General features: G+C 40.5%; 1 protein-coding gene across 1 annotated transcript in view; it reads right to left on the bottom strand.

Annotated features, from left to right (window-relative positions):
* Positions 1-1187: 1187 nt before the first annotated feature.
* crispld1.L (cysteine-rich secretory protein LCCL domain containing 1 L homeolog) overlaps positions 1188-19948 on the bottom strand; it is a 63829-nt gene continuing 45068 nt past the window's right edge. Inside the window, exons 13-15 of the mRNA XM_018268083.2 lie at positions 12140-12215; positions 3374-3507; positions 1188-1732 (exon numbers count right to left, since the gene is read on the bottom strand). Coding sequence (XP_018123572.1) covers positions 1681-1732; positions 3374-3507; positions 12140-12215 — 262 coding nt within the window. The 3' untranslated portion in view covers positions 1188-1680. The remainder of the gene's footprint in view (positions 1733-3373; positions 3508-12139; positions 12216-19948) is intronic.

The raw sequence follows: 19948 nt of genomic DNA, 5'->3' as shown, positions 1-19948 counted from the left end.
TGGGGAGAGCAATATCCCCTAAGGACTGGCCACCTAGCAACAGCTACTAAGGAGGGCCTTTGCATTTTACCTATAATTTTGCACTAAGGTACAAGGAGCAGGCTGTGTACTATTAGATCTTGACCCCTTTTCTGTGGCAGGGGATTCATAAATGACCCCTATGATTATATTGACCCCCTTGTAGAGCTGTGCAAGTATGTGCATTGTGTTAGCTCATACAGAAATTAAAGCTATCCCAAATAGAATATTAGTTCCTTAGAAACACCATGAATTGTGTTGATGCCAAATCAGTTCCTGGGTCTGGTATTATATAACAAATGCATTTGTTAAAGTATTGTTAAATCAATGTGCCTGGGTTCTATGAACTGACAGTTGGGTGCCTGCCATGCTTAGCGAAGCCAGCTTCTGTGCCAGGTTTAATGATGTACTTATCATAGTTGCAAGATCAAGATGGAGCAAACTTTATTTTAACATCACATGGTACACCACTACATGGCACCACATGGCATCGATTTCAATGGAAAAAACTGATCTAATTAAGTGACAATATGGGACATAGCGAGCTATCTGAGCCAAATGTTTCGAGGTTTGCTCCACATGTAGTTTAGTATAGAAATACATATGGGCCATATTTTAGCTCATACATTTATACTGTAAAAGTGCATTGTTGCAAAATACTGATCAGTGATTCCAGATATCCCGTCAAAATAGGGATGCACCAAATCTAGGATTTGCTCCTGCACTTTTTGCAGGATTCCGATTCAGCCAAGTTTTCTGCAGAACCAAATCTGAATCATGTGACTTAAACTTTCTGAATATCTGAACATTGTGTTCACAATTTATCATAATTTCCATGTGCACATTAGGGTTCAGATTTGGTTTGGGATTCGGCTGAATCCAAAAATGATGGATTTGGTGCATCCCTAAATTAATCCTGGATATTCCAGTTATCGTATTGCATCTACATAGCAGGAGTTCTTTACATTTCTAAAATGTTTATAAATAAACATCATATTTAAGGTGTTTAACCTGTCCTTAAAGGTACAGCATTGCTCTTAGTTAAAAGGGTGGTTCACCTTTAAGTTAACATTTAGTAACTTTTCATATTTTTTATAGTTTTTGAAATATTGTCTTCATGCCAAATAACTAAAAAAACACAAATAGTAAAAAATGAAAACCTATTGCAAATTGATCCAGAATATCGCTTTCTACATCATACTAAAAGTTTATTTAAAGGTGAACAACCCCTTTAATATGTGAATTTCAGGATAGACCACATTGTGATGTCAGCGCCTGACTTCTGAACAGCCTATGAAGGCAGTGCTGGGTAAATCAGATCTATAAGCAGTAATATGACATCACAGCAAACTCTAAAGACACTGAAATTCCCAAAATCTAAAAACTATACATTATGCATTCAATCATAGATACAAAATAGAAAAAAAGTAATACTCAATACATGCTATAATACAGGCAGAATTAGCAAAACATTACCCACATGGTGTTTTTCATTCCAAAATATGCTTTCTTTAAATAAAGTGTTAATTACTAGCGTCAGTTAGTTTTGCATTAGGACAGTATAGGTCATTTTTTTCTGTACATTAACAATACATCTTTATACAAACAAATACATCATGATTTGTCATCTTTTCGAGTTCCTGCTTATCTTCAGGCCGGCCTTCATATTACAGCAAATATTCTAAATGCCTTGCTTTCTATTGGGTTGTGCAAACTGGAAAAAAGAAGAGAGAGATTACCGGATAGTTGTATTTTAAATTAAACAACAGTAATCCTGTGTCATACCCAGCAGTATATGATAACAATTGTATTTTTTTTCTGAAGGTAAATATGGGAGAAAGCATCAGGATTAGCAACATGTTTCAAAGCAATGATAGAAAAAAAGAGTTTACAGAAGGAAAGGATTAGAATTGTTAAGCAAATGCTGTTTCTAAAGATACAGGGGTTATTAAAATGCATAGATAATTAAAATAATTACCCTCTTTAATAGCTTGCACCCCAGACTGCAGCATGTGCATGTAGATTGGGTTTGGGTTGGGAGCTTCTTACCTTCCACAGCTCACACTGGGGGTCATTTATAAACATTGGGTATATTTGCACCGGGGCAGTAACCCATGGCAACCAATAAGATGTTGGCTTTCACTGTTCTACCTACAGCTGGCTGAAAAAAATCGAATTATTGGATTGGTTACTATGGGTTACTACCCAGGTGAAAATTTGCCCAGTGTTTATAAATGATCCCCATACTTGCACCATTTGTGGTGTGACTTCATCCCTGATTTCACCATAGAGGACTGCATCACTGCTGACCTTTTTTGGTAGGATGGACAACTATCAGTATTGGCATTCAACGTTTGTTTGCTTTTATGTCCCAGGGGGAAGGTGTTCAATAGGCTGAAGACACACTACATCGCATTCATTTAACACAATAGTTAGAGACTGATTTTAGAACCATCAAGTCGCGGTTTCATCCATCATTTTCTAGATGTAAGACCAAGACATGGGAAAAGTAAACTACACACTGATATGTAGACAACGGAAGCTGACTTTAAGGGGGTTATTTACTAAACCTCGAATTAATCTGATTTTTGGAGCAAAAACTCAATTTTATTATGGAAAAAACAAAAACTTTAATTTTTTGATATTTATTATACTCCGATGCTGCAAAAAGGTAGAATCTGAAAATCTGCCATCTCAGACCTATGGAGGTCCTGTATAAGTCAATAGGAGAGGCACCTATCTCAAAAAAAAAAAAGCCCAAAAATCCGACTTTTACAGGGTTTTCTTGAAAAAATCGAGCCTTTAGGGAAAAAAAGGTCAAAAACTTAGAGCAATTCGGGTTTTCGCTGGTGGTGTGCGGGCCGGCCCGATTCCCGTGGGACAGGCGGGTTCGTGCCGACCTCACACTCTTCCTTGAGTTGTTCTCCAGCTCTCCCCTCCTGCGACCGGGTCTAATGCCGCCTTCCTACTTCGTCTTTTATAGACGATGCGCCTGTTCACCCCGCCCCTTTTTGTGATGCCATTGGCAGCGTGGGTCTATAAAAGCAATCCGGATTTGTGCGAGCTAAGGGAGTGGAAGTCCCGACCTGCACATCATTAGTTTTCGCTCAATTTTATCGAGTTTTTTCACAATCTGGTTAAATCTATTTTTTTTTAATAATAATAAATAAGCTAAAATCAGGCATGGGAGTGCAGTCAAGCTTTTTTTATTGGGGCATTGAGATAAATTTGGATTTTAGTAAATAACCCCATATGTCTCCAGTTTTCATAGTTCTAACACCAAAATGACAAATTACATCCAGGCAACTAAAGCCTCAGATGTGTACTTCCAGGAGCTAGGGTATCAGTACTGTACCTTTCAGATGTTATTCCATTTTGAGTTGATCCAAAATAATGTTTCTTTCTGTCCATTGGCATAATATCCACATAGCCTCCCTGGTGGTTGCGAAGTACCCCTGCGTGCAGAGCAGCCTTGCAGATACTTGAAATCTGAAAACATATAAATTATGTTGAACTGCTTCAAATATTTGATAAAGCTGTGCTTCGCTTCTAAGTTAACTTTTAGTATGTTATAGAATGGCAAATTCTAAGCAATTTTTCCACTGGCTTCATTATTTTGTTCTTCTGACTTTTTCCAGCTTGCAAATGGTCACCGACCCATCTAAAAAAAACAATGCTCTTTAGGGCTACATATTTATTGTTATTATTACTTTTCTTTGCTCATTTTCTATCCAGTGCCCTGTTCATATTCCAGTCTCTTATTCAAATCAATGCATGGTTGCTAGGGTAATCTGACTGAAATTGCAAACTGGAGAGCTGCTGAATAAAAAGCTAAATCACAAAAACTACAAACAAACAACAATAAATGAAAACCAATTACAAATTGTCTCAGAATATCACTCATAATAAAAGCTAATTTAAAGGTGAACAACCAAAAGAGCCAAACAACAGAGGGTTGCCCCAGAAACAAATGACTAAATATACTTTAGCATTGACATACAAAGCTTGAATGGAACTAGCTACAAAGCAGTGAATCTAATACCAACCCACATATTATGCCCAGCTTCTGCTTGTGACACTAAAGGGCTCCAGGCACTTTTTTGGATACTTTCTGACTACATGTGTTATAGAAATGAAAAGAAGTAAAACCCCTCTCTATTCAATTGACCACCAATTAAAGAAAATTCAAGTATTAGTGCAGCAGTGTCAGAGTTTATTAACAGTTTCGTTAACGGTTACTAACCCAGTGTTGCTTCAATTATTGGGCAGCCATTGCTGGGTTACCCAATAAAGTGCTATGTGCTAGGTGCTAATAATTCATTAGCAATTAAAAATCATGTAACAGGATTGATTAATATTGTGCTATAAAGTGCTAGTGCTTCAAATGAAATTAAGAAGTTAACTTAAATAACCAGGATTAAATTGACCCAGGTGAGATTAAAGTTAATTCATTATTATATATCACACATTAAAATCCATTCATTATAGAAGATTGTAAATAACTGATTAACTGTTAAAAAGTAAACTTTACTAAATTCATTAAAATTGCTGCAAATCAATTAAGGTAATCTTTGAAGACTGCATAAAAATTGGTGAGTAATAATTAATCCATACACCCCCGTTAAAGTTATAGGGTGTTAAAAAACGTTTGCATAAAATTATTCAAAGGAGACCAGCATTGAAAGAGAAAGGAGGAATAGGAAAATTGTTAGAGGTGGAGAAGTCCCAAGTTCTAGCTGCCTGTATTTTTCTAAGTCTGGGACCCCACACGGAGGAGAAAGTAGGTCACTGGGGACTGTAGTCTCAATTTTACCTTGCTATCTTATAATTCGGAGAGCTAATCTTCCCTATAAAACTACAAATCCCACAGTGCCATTGGATAACAGGTAAGATTATAAAAGAAGAATCAATGCGGTCGCAAAGGTTTAAAATCAATAGGAAATTATTTTGCAATAGTAAAAATAAGGAAAGCGCCCAGGAGACTTCTTTTAGATTTTGCCTTGACAAAGCCAGCAGGCGAAACACGTGTTGGCACACTGGGAAGCGCTTTTTGTGAAGTCTCCTGGGCGCTTTCCTTATTTTTACTATTGCAAAATAATGAAAGAAAGCATATTTTGGAATGAAAATTTAATTTAATGAATTTAGTAAAGTTTACTTTTTAACAGTTAATCAGTTATTTACAATCTTCTATAATGAATGGATTTTAATGTGTGATATATAATAATGAATTAACTTTAATCTCACCTGGGTCAATTTAATCCTGGTTATTTAAGTTAACTTCTTAATTTCATTTGAAGCACTAGCACTTTATAGCACAATATTAATCAATCCTGTTACATGATTTTTAATTGCTAATGAATTATTAGCACCTAGCACATAGCACTTTATTGGGTAACCCAGCAATGGCTGCCCAATAATTGAAGCAACACTGGGTTAGTAACCGTTAACGAAACTGTTAATAAACTCTGACACTGCTGCACTAATACTTGAATTTTCTTTAATTGGTGGTCAATTGAATAGAGAGGGGTTTTACTTCTTTTCATTTCTATAACACATTATTTTGGTAATCACACCTCTTTCGTTCGGAAAACGTATTGCTTTTTTAGGAAGGTACACTGAACAATTCTTTCTTTATATACTTTCTGACTACAGTTATACCTGCCTCGTGCCTTGGGCTTTTTTTCACAGTGACTATCAATTTGCATGGCAAGGTCATGTTTTTAGAACATTGATATACTTGCCATTGTATCTGTTTAGTATCTCCACCTATACTATATTAAACTGTTAAAGGGCAATAAAAGAAAACATAATTCTAAGCAACTTTCTAATAAATATTCATTTAACATTTTCGGTGATTTTAAAGTTATTTGTAAAAGCAATTGCTATTGAAAGCAGCATTTGCTCAACTCCTGGTTGTTACTTTCAAATCAAAATTTTGCAAAAGTTTTAGTTCCCCAGCAAAGACAGGTTTGTTAATCAGTTGTTAATCAGCCGCCTTGTCTGACATTGTATCACCAGTCTGATTCGCCAGGGCAGAGAATAGAAAGGGACAGACACTGCTTTCAATAGCAATACATATACAAATAATTTAAAAACCATAGAAAATGTGTAATGAATTTATATTGCAAAGGTGCTAAGAACTATGTTTTCTTTTATTAGGCAAAATATTGGGGTTGACATTCCCTTTAAGCCTAATAAAATGGCTTTGAGCTTTTCAGCTCAGTGTCATGGGCAATGGATGTTTTGATTCCTGGTCAGCAGTAAGGAACTTTGTACTAGGCCTCTACAGGCATTTGCTGTGGCATATGCATTTCCCTAAAGAAATTTCCGATCAGGCGCACATATCACATATCGCTGGACTGCACTTCTCTTTGGCGAAGCTGTTATTTTAACAAAACAGGTGCCACGGGCCACCATGTCTCTTTTAAACATGTCAGCGATATTTTTAGCCCACTTGTTGACGCTTAAAGCAGCTATTTTAAATCTATACCATAATGCAGATTCAGCATGTAACATGCTTGAGTCTGGCTACACTTACGCAACAGGCCCTAGATTTTAGAGAGTTTATATTAAGTATATGTTAGGTATCTAAACAAACGCTTTATAAAAAAACCTGTTGACTGTAGAATTTTGGGTGTAGAATATCCAGGTGAACATTGGTGCACCTTTGTTTCACTTATTCAGCTGCCCCATCTCCACAGCATAAGATATGATGCAATATTTTATTTTCTCACTGTAGCTAAAAGAGCATCATTTGATGGAATTAAATAGCTTTAATCAAATTTTAAAAAAAATAGAAATATTCATTTTACTCTCTCAATCCTTTGGCCTTGATGTTGGTTTATGGCCATCTACCCATTTTCCCCCACTCACACTATAATCTCCATGTAAACAGGTACGTGCAGGTAAAGGAAAACCATAGCTCAATGGAGAAGAACCTCAAATTTGTTAAACCAAATGACACATTGTCAAGAACTCACAAACTTTGCCTTACTCATTGAATATCACTCACTGTTTGGAACTAAACCTTTGGATCTGCAGCTCTAGAGCATTATTACTTGGACCAAGATGTATCCATATGTCAGGCAAGAATGCACTGCCAACAGTAGAGAAGTGACAGTTGTATATTAAGGGGCCCATTTACTTAGCTCGAGTGAAGGAATAGAATAAAAAAAACTTTGAATTTCGAATGGTTTTTTTGGCTACTTCGACCATCGAATTGGCTACTTCGAACATCGAATTGGCTACTTCGACCTTCGACTAAGACTTTGAATCGAACGATTCTAACTAAAAATCGTTCGAATATTCAACCATTCAAAGTACTGTCTCTTTAAAAAAAAAAACTTCAACCCCCTAGTTCACCACCTAAAACCTACCGAGGTGCCATGTTAGCCTATTGGGAAGGTCCCCATAGGCTTTGTACCAATTTTTAGGTCGAAGAAAAATCGTTCGATCGTTGGATAAAAATCCTTCAAATCAAACTTTTCGTTCGATAGTTCAATCAAACTATTTGCGGTAAATCCTTCGACTTCGATATTCGAAGTCGAAGGATTTACATTCGGCAGTCAAATATCGAGGGTTAATTAACCCTCAATATTCGACCCTATATAAATCTGCCCCTAAGTGTGCATACAGAATACTAACTTGTCCCTCCCTGTATAATGTCTGACTGCCCTAAATTGCTCTTTAATGGTTCCAGTAGCATTGCTCACAATGTTGTATAAATAAACCCATTTCTTACTGTACATATTATCAGACTCAACTCAAAACAAAACTTGGCTACATGAGCTGATTACTAGTATAGAGATTTGTCACTTTAGCTTCATCTTTTCACATGCTGAGTGAATAGTTTACACATGAAATGAAAGAAAGGATTTGCTATTAACATTTAGGGGTCTATTTATCATGCTGTGTAAAAAGTGGAGTAAAACATGTTGCTCATAGCAACCAATCAGATCTTTGCTGTTGAAATCTAGTTGCTGATTGGTTGCTCTGGCCAACATAACTGGTAATGCTTGACTCCACTTTTTACACGGCATGATAAATAGACCCCTTAATGTTAGTCATGAATTTTAGTCTGATATAGAATGCCATATAATCATAGATATCATAGAATTTAGCTATAAAAATACAAACACTCTAGAGGACACATGTACATCTGTAAGAGCAGATCACAATCGACATGCAGTGTTTTTTCCCAGAATTCCAACTTCATAGTGGTCGCAAGTGGGGGAGATGCACTTGATGCAATTGCGCTGTGCCTAAGAAAACTGCATTCAATTTGACAAAATTAACGCAACTGTGTGTGCCCTTAGGGCTCATGTACATCCTCAAGTGCAGTTAACACCACTTTCATTAAAGGAGAAGGAAAGCTAACAAGGTAGTTTATTGGCAATAAATTAGCCACAATAGTGCAAGCTATAACACTATATTTATTCTGCAGAATGCTTTACCATACCTGATAGTGATGTGCGGTGCGGGCCCAATAGCAGCAGGTTGGGCTGACCTTGCACCCCCATTACGCTTCTGGCTTCCTATTTTATAGCCCCGCGCCTGCTCGCCCGCCCCTTTTGTGACTTGGGGCTGCGGGGGTCTATAAAAGGAACCCGGAAGTCATGCGGGTGGAGGGAGGGTGGGTGTGGGTAAAACCCGACCCGCACATCACTAATACCTGAGTAAACTGCTCTAGAAGCTCTATCTGTTTGTTTAGGATGACAGCTGCCATATTAACTTGGTGTGACATCACTTCCTGCCTGAGTCACTCCCTGCTCACTCATAGCTCTGAGCTCAGATTACAGCAGGGAGAGAAAAACAGAGCATGCTCAAGCCCTAGCCCTGGAGGTTTATGCTGAAAACAGGTAATGTGACATAGAAGCCCATGTGTACGCAATAAAAGGACAGAAAATCTGTGTTTCTTTTGACCCAGGACACAGCTCAGCATTACTTTGAGGGTTTACTGTTGTATTTATATAGACCTTTCTGATAAAGCTTACTTAATTTTAGCCTTTCCTTCTCCTTTAAAGGCACTTGTGTCAAAATGCACTCCTTGCACTTATATGGTTGCACTTGCACCACTCATTCCCATCTGCCTTCCATTCCGAACTAAATGCTGCTGTGCCTATTGATAGAGGGTAACCATGGAGCTACCAGCACCTATGGACCAGGCTGTAGCTCCAGGGTTTCCTCAGCAACTTTTGCCAATCACTGAAAGAATAGGTCACATACATCACTCACACTGAACACTGGAGATGACACCAGTAAACAGTGACCAGGCAGACTTTGAAAACATTAGGTGCAACTGTGCCCAATTTGCAATGAAGCCCATGTATATTTACAGGAAGCATTGTGCGTGATTTGGTCACAAATTGCAAAAAGCTCAGCAATATTGCATCAAGAGCATGTTTCGGGTATAAGTGTGACACTTGATAAAGTGTTGTTATACCCGAAACATGTTGTGTGAATAAATGCACATTGCCGTTATTCTGCCTTTGGCCGTATCCTTTCCTTATATACAATATTGAAGTTGCACATAAGTGCGGACGGGACGTGGAAAGGTGGCCTTGCTGAAAGGTAATTGTAGGGTATGAAATATTTATTATCAAATGGACAAATATTAGGATACATAGTAGCAGTTATTTTATGCAGGTATATATATGTGAATGTTTTTTCAACAGAAGCACGTCACATTGCGTGCCAGCTCATTAACAGTCTTTACAATTCAGGAAAGGCAGCTACATCTGTAAAACATTCCATAACAAATGCAGGGCCAGTCTGTACTTTTCACTGATTAGTCCAAAGCCTGTAGAGTCAGCTTAATGTACTTGCAAGTACGTATAAACATTTCATAGAGTATTACATGACTTTGCATTAGTGCAATGTTGTAAACCTCTTTTATTTGTCTGTGCTTCACAGGTCATGGGATTTAAATATCCAGCTGCCTAATGGTTTCCTTCTATTCACATCTTAGCCAAATGCCAAATTATGAAAACGGATCTACAAAAGGTAGCATTGTATAGCTATTAAAAGGGAATGTATATACACAGGTAAGGACAAATATACATTATATATGGCTAGGCTTTCTATTCACTTTCTGCTTTTTTTCTATAAAAGTTCATTAAAACATTATGGCATAGGTTATGCTACAAAAGAGATGGCATCAGGGAAGCTCATAGAGTCTGGTTTGGATTAATTACTGTAATTGTCTATTCTGACATATTTGCATGGAATACTGCCATAGACTGACACAGTTGTAAAGGACAATGCTTCAACAGAAGTAATTACAAAACTGTTATAATTGATGATTCTGCCATTATGTTTACATTAGATGTAAATGATCTTTACACCCACAAAACAGGATTCCCTACAAGTGAAAGTTGTATGTGAACGTTCAGAGGTGGATCTAAGTTTTGGGAAAGCATATTATTTATACAGGTCCAGAGTACGAGTATGGTGCCAATATGGGACTAACCTATACTAACCAGTTTATATATGTTTGGGGAAATATCTTGGGGCATCCATGTTATTGTCAAGCATGGAAATGCTAAGAAGACAATACAGTATGTTGATCCTCTGGACTGCACCCTCCAGCATTTTAAAATTTTCTTTTTTATACTTCTTTATACTATACACGAGACTGGGAAGTTATGGAGGCTTGTCCCAAATTACCTTGATGTCAAGCTGATGCCACAGAATTGAGAATTTAGTTCAGATCTATATATTATAGCCTTGGACAAGAACAGCTGATTGAGATTATAGTATAGTATGTATGATATAGTATAGTATAGTATGTACCCTAAGTTGCCAAAGGAATTTCTAAGAGTATTTAAAATGGATCAGAACAGAGTAAAGCCCTTGCTAAAATTGCAGAAAGGGGTTATGAAGAGAGGAAGGGCAATCAGGTTAAGAGTAAAGCTGGCCATAGATGTAAAGATTTTTAAAAGATCTTTTCGTTATCGGAGACCACGATTATCTAGAAACGATCGGTTAAATGAACGATTTGTCCATCAACTAAAAAGACCATTTCAATCGATTTTGCCAGGAAAACTGAGGGTAGCTGCCTGCTTGCCTGCAAACATAGATAGATTGCACTGGGACTGATACATTTACCCGGCCGACAGATATCGGCCAAAAAATCGTAAGATTCACGATCGTTCAATTCCCACTAACCTCACGATAATTTGACTTATGATTGGTCGGATTGCACTGAAATCAATCATTCACCAACGAAAAATCTTTGTGTCTATGGGGACCTGTAACTGGTTGCTACAACTGCTCAGTTCTCTGGATGCTAATATCACCTTAAAGGAGAAGTAAAGAGCCAATCTATGGGGGGTGGGTGACAAAACAAAGGGCACCCCCCAAGGATTGTAGTGACTTACCTCATACCCCAGGTTGGTGCTTCTTTTAGCAGAAAACTGCACCGGCCTGGAGTACTTGCGAACGATTCTATTCCTCCCTTCTTTTTTCGCACTGGTGTGTGCAGTAGAGTTACAAGTCAGACGTTAACAAAAAAAAGCAGCCTTTTTTGCTCTATGCCATTGGCTGCTGGATTTTGAGGAAAAGGAGGGAAATAATTACTAGCAAGTACCCCTGGCCAGTGCAGTTTTCTGCCAACAGGAGCACAGTGCATTTTCCTCTGAACTGAGGATATTAATCTGTCATTAAATGAGTTGATATACTATAAGCATTCATCCTCCAAAGGTATCCTGTTAGTTGGTTGATTGAAGAGAATATCTTATTACATGATCTTGATAAGTGGAACTATAAATAACTGCCAGCAATAGAGTGCTATGGAATACACACTGGATTTATACAAGTGCCCGTTATAGTTCTACATACACTACTATACCAGGCATGGGATGTAGGAAGGTGAAGTTCAGAGGCAGGACCCCCATTGGTAAGCTTTGGACCACTAATAATGTGTATGAACTTCATGTTCTGTAGGCCAGTAGGAATGGGAAACTGCTGCGTCACATCAGAGACAACCTTGCTCATTAATGCACCCAAATGCATCCAGGTGAATTAATGCACCTGAAATTGAAATGAATAGCACTGGAAACTTTTTTCCCCATAAGGCACTATATATAGATACCCCCAAAATATATGTTAAGAGAAAACTTACATCACAATAAATTCCTGTTCCAAACACACGTGCATAATGTGGACTTGCTTGTTCACAACTGCGCGGACAATAGACCCTAAAAAATAAAACACATTTAATTACTCGACAGCCAAACAGAAAGCAACCAAACTGAGTATATGAACTCTCAATAATATCACAGTTTCATGTATTTAGAGCCCGATCCTATGGGTGTTAGTAGATGATCTTTGAATTCGAATTATTCTAATGATCTCATTGGCTACAGATCGCTGTTAGCCTTGCCTTCAGGTATGTCTAATATGAATTTTGCCTAGATGGTGCTCTATGTGCACCATTTCATTTTGATACACAATAACTAGATAAATATTGCAGGTCCTGCATGTGATGCATCAGTACAGATACAATGTATTAATCATGAAAACCAAGGTCCTTGTAGCACCCATGGAAAGGTCCTGAAAGGGAAAGTCTTCCAGAAAGTTTCCATGGGCACTGCCTGTAGAGCAGGGGGCAAAGTGTGAAAAGTATGGCAGCTTGCAACTGGTTTTTGGCAATTTGAACTATGATGTCTTCCTCATAACAGTGACTATACAAATATTGGCACAGTTTTGCAACATTTAAAATGATCCTGATACTGCAAAAAAAAAATTCAAAATATTATTCTACATGAAAAGTTACCTATAGGTCATGTTGATCATTTTCCGCTGATTACTTGAAGTTCCTAAACCTGACTGTTTTACCAACCTGACTCATCTTAGTCTGTCAGTTAGAGTTTCTAATGCTAACCGACTACTACTGCACAAATATGGCAGCCCCCTCATAGAGAAAAAAGGGGGCAAGAAAGTAATGTAAAAGCATCAGGCAAATACTTTTATGGCAAAATGATAAGTAGCATTCAAAGACAATGTTATGATAGATATTAAAAAAGGTTTTTTTCTGATGTCCGTATTTTTTTAAGTAACACAAAGCACCCAAAAAGCAATTTGTGTTAACTGGTATAATACATTTCGACAAATTAATGCAAATGTCTTCTTGTACTTAGTGATTAGTTAATTGGTCCAGTTTTGCATCTCTGAAACCATTACAAAATTCACAAAAACACGAAAATTTGTGAAATGCATTGAAGTCAATGGCCATTTTTCGCTGTGACTTTTTCCACAGCACTTGCACCAACTCTCTTGTTGCACCGACTCTCTTGTTGCACCGACTCTCTTGTTGCACCGACTTTCTTGTTGCACCGACTCTCTTGTGGCACCGGCTCTCTTGTTGCACCGGCTCTCGTGTTGCACCAACTCTCTTGTTGCACCGACTCTCTTGTTACACCGACTCTCTTGTTGCACCGACTCTCTTGTTGCACAACTCTCTTGTTACACCGACTTTCTTGTTGCACCGACTCTCTTGTTGCACGACTCTCTTGTTGCACCATCACTCTTGTTGCACCGACTCTCTTGTTGCACGACTCTCTTGTTGCACCGACTCTCTTGTTCCACCGACTCTCTTGTTGCACCGACTCTCTTGTTACACCGACTCTCTTGTTGCACCGACTCTCTTGTTGCACAACTCTCTTGTTACACCGACTTTCTTGTTGCACCGACTCTCTTGTTGTACGACTCTCTTGTTGCACCATCACTCTTGTTGCACCGACTCTCTTGTTGCACAACTCTCTTGTTACACCGACTTTCTTGTTGCACCGACTCTCTTATTGCACCGACTCTCTTGTTACACCGACTCTCTTGTTGCACCGACTCTCTTGTTGCACCGACTCTCTTGTTGCACCGACTCTCTTGTTACACCGACTCTCTTGTTGCACGACTCTCTTGTTCCACCGACTCTCTTGTTCCACCAACTCTCTTGTTGCACGACTCTCTTGTTACACCGACTCTCTTGTTGCACCGACTCTCTTGTTGCACAACTCTCTTGTTACACCGACTTTCTTGTTGCACCGACTCTCTTGTTGTACGACTCTCTTGTTGTACGACTCTCTTGTTGCACCATCACTCTTGTTGCACCGACTCTCTTGTTGCACAACTCTCTTGTTACACCGACTTTCTTGTTGCACCGACTCTCTTATTGCACTGACTCTCTTGTTACACCGACTCTCTTGTTGCACCGACTCTCTTGTTGCACAACTCTCTTGTTACACCGACTTTCCTGTTGCACCGACTCTCTTGTGGCACCGGCTCTCTTGTTTCACCGGCTCTCTTGTTGCACCGGCTCTCTTGTTGCACCGACTCTCTTGTTGCACCGACTCTCTTGTTACACCGACTCTCTTGTTGCACCGACTCTCTTGTTGCACAACTCTCTTGTTACACCGACTTTCTTGTTGCACCGACTCTCTTGTTGCACGACTCTCTTGTTGCACCATCACTCTTGTTGCACCGGCTCTCTTGTTGCACGACTCTCTTGTTGCACCGACTCTCTTGTTCCACCAACTCTCTTGTTGCACCGACTCTCTTGTTACACCGACTCTCTTGTTGCACCGACTCTCTTGTTGCACAACTCTCTTGTTACACCGACTTTCTTGTTGCACCGACTCTCTTGTTGCACGACTCTCTTGTTGCACCATCACTCTTGTTGCACCGACTCTCTTGTTGTACGACTCTCTTGTTGCACCATCACTCTTGTTGCACCGACTCTCTTGTTGCACAACTCTCTTGTTACACCGACTTTCTTGTTGCACCGACTCTCTTATTGCACCGACTCTCTTGTTACACCGACTCTCTTGTTGCACCGACTCTCTTGTTGCACAACTCTCTTGTTACACCGACTTTCCTGTTGCACCGACTCTCTTGTGGCACCGGCTCTCTTGTTTCACCGGCTCTCTTGTTGCACCGGCTCTCTTGTTGCACCGACTCTCTTGTTGCACCGACTCTCTTGTTACACCGACTCTCTTGTTGCACGACTCTCTTGTTGCACCGACTCTCTTGTTCCACCAACTCTCTTGTTGCACCGACTCTCTTGTTACACCGACTCTCTTGTTGCACCGACTCTCTTGTTGCACAACTCTCTTGTTACACCGACTTTCTTGTTGCACCGACTCTCTTGTTGTACGACTCTCTTGTTGCACCATCACTCTTGTTGCACCGACTCTCTTGTTGCACAACTCTCTTGTTACACCGACTTTCTTGTTGCACCGACTCTCTTATTGCACCGACTCTCTTGTTACACCGACTCTCTTGTTGCACCGACTCTCTTGTTGCACCGACTCTCTTGTTGCACCGACTCTCTTGTTACACCGACTCTCTTGTTGCACGACTCTCTTGTTCCACCGACTCTCTTGTTCCACCAACTCTCTTGTTGCACGACTCTCTTGTTACACCGACTCTCTTGTTGCACCGACTCTCTTGTTGCACAACTCTCTTGTTACACCGACTTTCTTGTTGCACCGACTCTCTTGTTGTACGACTCTCTTGTTGTACGACTCTCTTGTTGCACCATCACTCTTGTTGCACCGACTCTCTTGTTGCACAACTCTCTTGTTACACCGACTTTCTTGTTGCACCGACTCTCTTATTGCACTGACTCTCTTGTTACACCGACTCTCTTGTTGCACCGACTCTCTTGTTGCACAACTCTCTTGTTACACCGACTTTCCTGTTGCACCGACTCTCTTGTGGCACCGGCTCTCTTGTTTCACCGGCTCTCTTGTTGCACCGGCTCTCTTGTTGCACCGACTCTCTTGTTGCACCGACTCTCTTGTTACACCGACTCTCTTGTTGCACCGACTCTCTTGTTGCACAACTCTCTTGTTACACCGACTTTCTTGTTGCACCGACTCTCTTGTTGCACGACTCTCTTGTTGCACCATCACTCTTGTTGCACCGGCTCTCTTGTTGCACGACTCTCTTGTTGCACCGACTCTCTTGTTCCACCAACTCTCTTGTTGCACCGACTCTCTTGTTACACCGACTCTCTTGTTGCACCGACTCTCTTGTTGCACAACTCTCTTGTTACACCGACTTTCTTGTTGCACCGACTCTCTTGTTGCACGACTCTCTTGTTGCACCATCACTCTTGTTGCACCGACTCTCTTGTTGTACGACTCTCTTGTTGCACCATCACTCTTGTTGCACCGACTCTCTTGTTGCACAACTCTCTTGTTACACCGACTTTCTTGTTGCACCGACTCTCTTATTGCACCGACTCTCTTGTTACACCGACTCTCTTGTTGCACCGACTCTCTTGTTGCACAACTCTCTTGTTACACCGACTTTCCTGTTGCACCGACTCTCTTGTGGCACCGGCTCTCTTGTTTCACCGGCTCTCTTGTTGCACCGGCTCTCTTGTTGCACCGACTCTCTTGTTGCACCGACTCTCTTGTTACACCGACTCTCTTGTTCCACCAACTCTCTTGTTGCACGACTCTCTTGTTACACCGACTCTCTTGTTGCACCGACTCTCTTGTTGCACAACTCTCTTGTTACACCGACTTTCTTGTTGCACCGACTCTCTTGTTGTACGACTCTCTTGTTGTACGACTCTCTTGTTGCACCATCACTCTTGTTGCACCGACTCTCTTGTTGCACAACTCTCTTGTTACACCGACTTTCTTGTTGCACCGACTCTCTTATTGCACTGACTCTCTTGTTACACCGACTCTCTTGTTGCACCGACTCTCTTGTTGCACAACTCTCTTGTTACACCGACTTTCCTGTTGCACCGACTCTCTTGTGGCACCGGCTCTCTTGTTTCACCGGCTCTCTTGTTGCACCGGCTCTCTTGTTGCACCGACTCTCTTGTTGCACCGACTCTCTTGTTACACCGACTCTCTTGTTGCACCGACTCTCTTGTTGCACAACTCTCTTGTTACACCGACTTTCTTGTTGCACCGACTCTCTTGTTGCACGACTCTCTTGTTGCACCATCACTCTTGTTGCACCGGCTCTCTTGTTGCACGACTCTCTTGTTGCACCGACTCTCTTGTTCCACCAACTCTCTTGTTGCACCGACTCTCTTGTTACACCGACTCTCTTGTTGCACCGACTCTCTTGTTGCACAACTCTCTTGTTACACCGACTTTCTTGTTGCACCGACTCTCTTGTTGCACGACTCTCTTGTTGCACCATCACTCTTGTTGCACCGACTCTCTTGTTGTACGACTCTCTTGTTGCACCATCACTCTTGTTGCACCGACTCTCTTGTTGCACAACTCTCTTGTTACACCGACTTTCTTGTTGCACCGACTCTCTTATTGCACCGACTCTCTTGTTACACCGACTCTCTTGTTGCACCGACTCTCTTGTTGCACAACTCTCTTGTTACACCGACTTTCCTGTTGCACCGACTCTCTGTGGCACCGGCTCTCTTGTTTCACCGGCTCTCTTGTTGCACCGGCTCTCTTGTTGCACCGACTCTCTTGTTGCACCGACTCTCTTGTTACACCGACTCTCTTGTTGCACGACTCTCTTGTTGCACCGACTCTCTTGTTCCACCAACTCTCTTGTTGCACCGACTCTCTTGTTACACCGACTCTCTTGTTGCACAACTCTCTTGTTACACCGACTTTCTTGTTGCACCGACTCTCTTGTTGTACGACTCTCTTGTTGCACCATCACTCTTGTTGCACCGACTCTCTTGTTGCACAACTCTCTTGTTACACCGACTTTCTTGTTGCACCGACTCTCTTATTGCACCGACTCTCTTGTTACACCGACTCTCTTGTTGCACCGACTCTCTTGTTGCACAACTCTCTTGTTACACCGACTTTCCTGTTGCACCGACTCTCTTGTGGCACCGGCTCTCTTGTTTCACCGGCTCTCTTGTTGCACCGGCTCTCTTGTTGCACCGACTCTCTTGTTGCACCGACTCTCTTGTTACACCGACTCTCTTGTTGCACCGACTCTCTTGTTGCACAACTCTCTTGTTACACCGACTTTCTTGTTGCACCGACTCTCTTGTTGCACGACTCTCTTGTTGCACCATCACTCTTGTTGCACCGGCTCTCTTGTTGCACGACTCTCTTGTTGCACCGACTCTCTTGTTCCACCAACTCTCTTGTTGCACCGACTCTCTTGTTACACCGACTCTCTTGTTGCACCGACTCTCTTGTTGCACAACTCTCTTGTTACACCGACTTTCTTGTTGCACCGACTCTCTTGTTGCATGACTCTCTTGTTGCACCGACTCTCTTGTTCCACCAACTCTGTTGTTGCACCGACTCTCTTGTTCCATCAACTCTCTTGACTGCAAATTACATTGGAGTTTTTTTTCTGCAGCTGCTTTTTCCGTAACACCTTTCTTTAGCGCAAAATACATTAAAGCCTACGGGGCTTTTCTCACGCAAAATACATTGGCGTTTACATTAGGCATTTTGTTTCGTTGCAACGATTTAATGAAAATATTGTCCAATACTGAAATGTGGAATTTTACAGCAAATCCATGGCTGATGAAAAAAGTGTCAGTACTATTACTGTTATTTAAAAAGTGCCACTTATTTTATTATTTCTAACAGATAATTTTTTTTTTTGCGCTATGTAATACAGAGAGAGTTTAATTTGTTCATAGCGATTTCTGATGCCCTGAGCCGAGTTGAAAGGACAGATCCTTTACTTGTTATCACTTTCCAGCTTACTGACAGAGATCTCATTACAAGACATCTCTAGAGGTCACTTGCTGACAATTCTTCATTACCAGAGCACAGTCCCTTCTAATATTTGGATAGGTTAAAAGGATTTCTAGAGGAGGAAAGGTGAATGGCAGCAATTACCTACAGCGTCGGATAATTGCCGTTGGATTACTTTTCTGTGAATAGGAGACGTGTAAATGAGCGTGTGTTTAGGTTAGCCAGGCTTTACACAGCAACGTACTGGGGTTTTTTATTTTGCAGGGGGAAAACAGAACATGCTGGCGTAATATATGGTTCAGATATTCCAACACAGCAGAAAGTGTAGCGGGTATCAAATGACTTAATTTGAAACTTCATTCTACAGTGAACCGTAAGTCAAAATACATAAAATAGCCGCAGGGAAAATAACCTGCGCGTAGGAGGGGATTTGAGTAGACATATAATCATAACAAATAACACAGTTTCAGATTCCATCTGCTGTGGAATTTGGAGCGATTCCACCATACCGCAAAGGCATTTCATGGATAATTTACACATTTTTGTGTAAAAAAGATAAAATCAGAAAGTTCCGTCTCTCCCCAGAACTTCAAATAAGCCTTGAATGAAAATCCCTATTTGCTGTATTAATTTGCACTAAATAACAAATACATTCTGTAAAAACTCCTACAAAAGCCCTTTAGCGGTTGCAGTCCTTGACCTCAACGCTAGCGTTTTCTCTCGCTTTACTGAGGATGATGGGAGTTTTAATTTAAAACAATCGAATCAATGTACAGGTATGGGACCTGTTATCCAGAAAGCTCAGGATCTGGGGGCTTCTGAATAAGCGATCTTTCTGAAATCTGGATCTCCATACTTTGCGACTACTAAAAGATCATTTAAACATGAAATAAACCCAATAAAAATGTTTTGCCTCCAATAAGGATTAATTACATCTCTGTTAGGATCCTGTATGAGATACTGTTTTAATATTACAGAGAAATAAGTAAATCATGCTTTAAAAGTTACATTTATTTGTTTAAAATGGAGTCTAATGGAAATTGCCTTCCCATAATTTGAAGCTTTTCTCGATAATATAGGGTGCAAATGGCCTAGGGGCACACCAGCATTAAATCCGGCCCTGAGTATAATTTTATTTGCCCTTCTTTGCTCCACTGCAAAGTGCTGTAAAATACAATGAGAATGTCCTGGAAGAATTAATACAGGGACTCTCAAGTTCATGGTTATGGACTTTCTTTTTTCTGAGGACTGCATGCTGTAATGTTATTGGT

This window comes from Xenopus laevis, chromosome 6L (assembly GCF_017654675.1).
Source record: "Xenopus laevis strain J_2021 chromosome 6L, Xenopus_laevis_v10.1, whole genome shotgun sequence".
In the NCBI taxonomy this organism is placed as follows: Eukaryota; Metazoa; Chordata; class Amphibia; order Anura; family Pipidae; genus Xenopus; species Xenopus laevis.
Note: the sequence above shows the minus strand (reverse complement) of the source record. Positions and strands in the feature narration are given on the sequence as shown.